This window comes from Akebia trifoliata, chromosome 13, assembly GCF_017979445.1.
Source record: "Akebia trifoliata isolate Shusen 1 chromosome 13, ASM1797944v1, whole genome shotgun sequence".
NCBI lineage: Eukaryota > Viridiplantae > Streptophyta > Magnoliopsida > Ranunculales > Lardizabalaceae > Akebia > Akebia trifoliata.
In genome coordinates, this window is record NC_141387.1 from 30785620 (window position 1) to 30790886 (window position 5267).

General features: G+C 33.3%; 1 protein-coding gene across 1 annotated transcript; it reads right to left on the reverse strand.

Moving 5' to 3' along the window:
- Nucleotides 1-2291: 2291 nt before the first annotated feature.
- UFO (F-box family protein) lies at nt 2292-4430 on the reverse strand. The gene is made up of 2 exons (XM_086420308.1): nt 3728-4430; nt 2292-2881 (listed from the first exon to the last, which is right to left on the reverse strand). Exons 1-2 carry the CDS (start codon nt 4428-4430, stop codon nt 2292-2294), a joined length of 1293 nt encoding a protein of 430 aa, XP_086276434.1.
- Between the last annotated feature and the right edge of the window lie 837 nt (nt 4431-5267).

The following is a 5267-nucleotide window of genomic DNA, read 5'->3' on the forward strand; positions in this document are numbered from 1 at the left end:
AATGTGATTAAATCAGAAATTTTCTTCTTCTTCTTTTTTAACTATGGGTAGGAGAGAGAAAAATGGCATGAGGGACTTGCATCAAAAGGGTATTATATTATCAACACTCTTAAAAATATTAAGAAAGATTAATAAAAGAATTTTGATAATATGATGTCACTTTTGGTGCACACCACCGCCACCCCTTTCTCTCTCCTGCCCATAGTGAAAAAAAGAAAACTTTATAATCTGATCACCTTCTGAAATTTAAAAACATGATCCAGTACAATGGAGTTGTATAACAAAATAATTATATGAACTTTTAAACAAAATGAATTTTATTATTAAATTTGGGCACTCGGTGACCATCCATTTTCAACACCTTGGATCAAGCTCGAAAAATAATATATATATATATATATATTATATATATATATATATATATATATATATGAATATTTTCATAAAATCTAAAAGGCCGTATCGTTAGATTATCAATGTGATAATCAATGTGGGCACAACGACCCTTTTTAAGATTTGAAATCTAGAAAAATAAATATGTGGGCAACGACCAAGAGAGAGAAGCTCTCTTTATTGATGATGTTATTCACCCCACATGTCAAACATTTGTTGAGCTGTGAGCAAACACATCAGGGGGCGTCCACCAAAAACAGTGTCTTATTATCAGGACTCTTAATGAAATTGTGTCATATTTGTTTTCATCACGAATAAACCTCTATAAATAAGATATAAGAACCATATATATGTAAAGAACAAATGCCACGTCAGCCTGTGAATTTCAAAATATATCTTTTCTAAGTCAGTTTATCATTAGTCATAACTAGGGGTGCAACTTGATCCGGTTCAAACCAAGAATCGAACCAAACTGATAGCTTTGGGGTAGTTTGATTCGGTTAGGAATAAGTTGTGGGTCGGTTCCAAGTTATAAAAATGGAGAACCAATCAATTTGGTTCAGTTCTCGAATCAACCTTGTATAGAACTGAACCAAATCGAGAACCGAACCCCTATGCAACAAATAAATATATATGTATATAATAATTATTAAGAATTATTTTATGAGTTAGGATATAGATTAGTGATTTGTTGTGGATAAACTAATGACCTTTTATAAATAGATTAGTGATTATTGTATGAAATTTTATGTTTATTATATATTTATTTTTTCATTAAAAAATATTACTTACAATTTATAGAATATTAGCAATCTATATTTAGTAGGACCAACCTATATTGGTTCAATTCCAATTTGACCTCAAACCGAGTCAAATCGAACCAAGTTGCACCCCTAGTCATAACTTATTGGTACATGCATATTCTATCAAATTGAAGAGACAAATAAGGAAGGAAGGAAAACAATGCACAATTCATGGCATGCATAAATACCAAATTAAGCTTAAGACCCAAATATTTTTTCTTTTACCAGTTTAAATGAAACACATATTTCTATATATAATAAAATACAATTGTAAAACCCCCTTTTGTAAAATTTAAAAAAAAAATCTTTGTTATTTTTATTATTATTATTATTATTATTATACAACCCACTTTATTATTTTTTCTTTTCACCCTTTCAATTTTACTATATTTTCTTTTTTACTCCTCCTTTATCATATTTTATTTTTTTTATTTTTTTTATCCTTAAAATTAAAATTTTTTTTAATAATATTCTCTAATTTTATTTTATTTTGCTTTCACCCCCTTAATCCCATAGAGGATGCCCGTCGTACAGTCTTATATATTTCAGGATGTTTGTCAATTTTAATTTTGGGCCACCTATTCAAATAGTGGAAATGAAATCCATAGGTGAGTCTTCTCAGCATCTTTCATGATTGAGATGAGACACCGTCAGCAAAATCTGTAAAAACAAGCTTTCTCATTTGAGAGATATCGAGATGACAAGTCCAAATCATCGCAACATCGTTGATGAGCGAGACCAGAAGCAATACCAAGGTTCAAAACTATGATAGCTAGGAAGTAGGAAATAGAGCCATTACATATATTTACTTCCAGATCTTCTTAAATAGATATCATATATAAAGCTCGAATAAGCCATTGACACAAGTACACTAGAAAACCATGAGAAAACCATTGACAACCCTAATAAGAAGGTCCATGAAACAATAATCTAAAACTGAAACCAGTCCCACATCAACCAATCAGAACAAAATCTACCATGCATCTAAGACCATCAGTAACAAAGATGTTCACATCACCAAAGTAAAACTACTACAAACCCTAACCCTAATTCTTCTACTATAACTACTGTTGCTATTACTATTGTTCCTGCATATTAGCCAGTGTAGGATTGGAATGAAAATGCTGATTGATCAAGAAGACCCATAGCTGGCGTAGCGAGTCTAGGCTCATAGGCGAACCCATGCAATCCACCTTCACCGGTGCCACTATGATCGATAAATGGACACCGAGGGACCCACTGCCACCCTTTTTGATAGAAATCAAACAGCAATATCTGATCTGATCCAAGAATTGTAAAGGTGATGAAGTCTCCATGTCCCACACAATCAAACCCATTACCACCCTCAGCTTCAGCAAATTGTTCATAGAGTTGTTGTGGCATCCTTTCGACCTCAACCCATGTTGACCCATGAGCATGCAACCCCCATAATCTCAAGCTTCTTGGCACATTAAGCTTGCTTTTCTCTACTGCTGCAACTAAAATCAATCTTCCTCGAGATTCCACTAAACTTGGTGATCGAAGAAACCTTCTCATGGGTGCTTGTATCTTGCACCATTGGTTAGTCACAATATCGTACGATAATATACTAAAGGGACTATAATTCATACAGTAGAACCGTCCATCAACGAATACCATCCTTCCTGATTCAAGACTACAGAGCCTAGGAAGAGCACATGTGGTACCTGATAATAGAGATATCAATAGGGAGCATTATAATAACGTACCAACAGATGCACTCTATCTATAGTTTTAAAAATTCGAAAAGTCAACAACTTGGGAGCCGACCCTGTTGAATCAAATAAATATATATTAAATTTATTAAAAATTTAAAGGTATTATTTAAGATTTTAAAAATAAAAATAAAAATAAAATAATAATTTATTTTTCAATAAAAATAAAAACACATTAAATGCAATTGTATAACTCGAAGGAGTTTCTATTAAGTTGATCGAATTTCCTACTTAACCAAGAAATCTTTAAAGAAAATTCCACTAATTCCTTCAAGATTTCCCACCTTGAGAATAGATCCAAAAGATGTATGAAAGGAACCCATGGATGGAATGGCTCATTTACTTTAAAACTCTCTACTATTCCAGTCCAATAAAATTGTAGTCGCATGTCTTCAAGACATCATGGAGCTAAAATTCACTACAAAGTATAGTTTTATAAAACTTAAATGTCTAAGGAGTCAAGTCAAGTCAACAACTCATGATCTATTGAGATGAGTCAAATAAAAATATATTAAATTATAAATAGTTGAAAAATAGCATTTAGTATTTGAAATAGATAAATATATATATATATATAACTTTAACCCTCAACAAAAATGTTTTATATAGTGGAACGAATCAGTTGGGTTTCTGACTGACCATGCAGATAACATTGAATTGTGGGTTCAAGTCACCTCAAAATTAAATCTATACAAGTCGACTCGGACTAGTTTTGAGTCAACTAGGTAAGTTACAAAACATTAAAAGTATGATATTAAAAAAAGAAATTATCCAATAAAATTAAATATTTTACATTACCCCACATCGAATAAAACCCTCCTGCATCAAGAAGAAAGCTCTCTGTCGTTAGATTCTTAACGGCAAATGGTGAAATTAAATCATCTCCAGCTACAACAACATTAAATGATGTATCCGTCACCGTTAAACCAATAGAAGGAAAGAGTCTTGGTCTTAACGTTGGAGGGATTTGAGTGAAAGTTTTGATAATTGGGTTGCAAAGAATTAAACTCTTAGGACCAGCATCATCAGATACCCAACAAATCAAACCACCAGAAGAAGAACATGGAGAGAATCCAGATGGAACAGATGCAAAAACAAGTCTATACCATTTGATCTCATAAGGATCATAAAGATACCCTTCACAAGTATCTGTATCAACTTCTTGATGCCCTCCATTTTTGTTCCTATAGATATAGCTCTTAAGATTCTTGTGTTTGAAGAAAAGGAACCAATGGTTGTGATGTGGAGATAAGCTTAAGTACATTTCAAGAAAGCTGTCGGAAAATAGAAGGCCATACCATCTCTTACAAACAGATCTAGATCTAAAGAAGGATGGTGGTGGAAGAAAAGCAATTACTCTATCAATAAGTCTTTGAGGAAGCTTGCTCCATAGTCTACCATCCATTCTAGTAGTGGTGTTAGTAGTAAGAGAGCTACTACTACTACTGCTACTAGCTCTAATAGTGGAAATGGAGGAAATGGGTATGTTGAAAGGATCCATAGAGAAGAAATTGTTGGTTTTAAGGTACAAAAGAATTAAAGCTCTTGTGGGTTGTGGGTTTCTCTTCTTTTATGGTGGAGATGAATGAAAAGAGTACGTTAGTAGAGAAGGATGAAGAAATGGTTGGTTTCAACTCCCAATGGAATTAAAACTCACGTGAGTTCTCTTCTTTCTTGGTGGAAATATTCCATGTAGCCTTTGTAGTTAAAGCTAGAACTTGAATTCATGGAGGTTTATTACCCCATACTAGTGATTGTAGTAGAAATGGAGGAAATGGGTATGTTAGTAGGGATGTTGAAAGACTCTTTTAAGGGCTAAAATAATTCAAACTCTTTAATTGGTGGGAGATGTGAGGGTAGTGGGGATAATGAGTATGGGGTGTGGTGAAGGAGTTAAAAGAAGATTTCATAGAAGTTTCTAGTAAAAGCTAAAACTTGAACTCATATGGGCTTCTTATCTTGATGAGTTGAAATAGAGAAGAAAAGGGTTTGCTTGATTACTACCATTGCCACTAAAATTTACATGGATTTCTCCTTTTCTTCTGAGTCTTGTTTGTTGGTTTGTTGAGGAGACAAGTGTTTATAAGAGATGAGGTGGTACTTGATTTCTTCTTTTTCTTTTGGTTTTTCTTTCTTTTGTGGTAGAGAATGGAAGTCAGTCTGTGATGGAGCCATCTATCTAATCAGCTCTTCAGTATTATCTCGTCAAGGCCGAGGAAGGAAGACAGACAAAAGAAGAGAAGACTTACGGAAGAGGAGTTCAGATAGAGAAAGAGAGGTAGCAGTAGAATTGCCAGCAGAAGTAGTGTACTTGTTCTGATGGTATTAATACAACAGA

Bases quoted from the DNA above. Each gene is read 5' to 3' on its own strand.
- UFO (XM_086420308.1), bottom strand. From the start codon at position 4,430: ATGGATCCTTTCAACATACCCATTTCCTCCATTTCCACTATTAGAGCT. The intron at 2,882-3,727 runs GTAATGTAAAAT...CTCTATTATCAG, and splicing joins AGGGTTTTATTCGATGTGGG to GTACCACATGTGCTCTTCCT.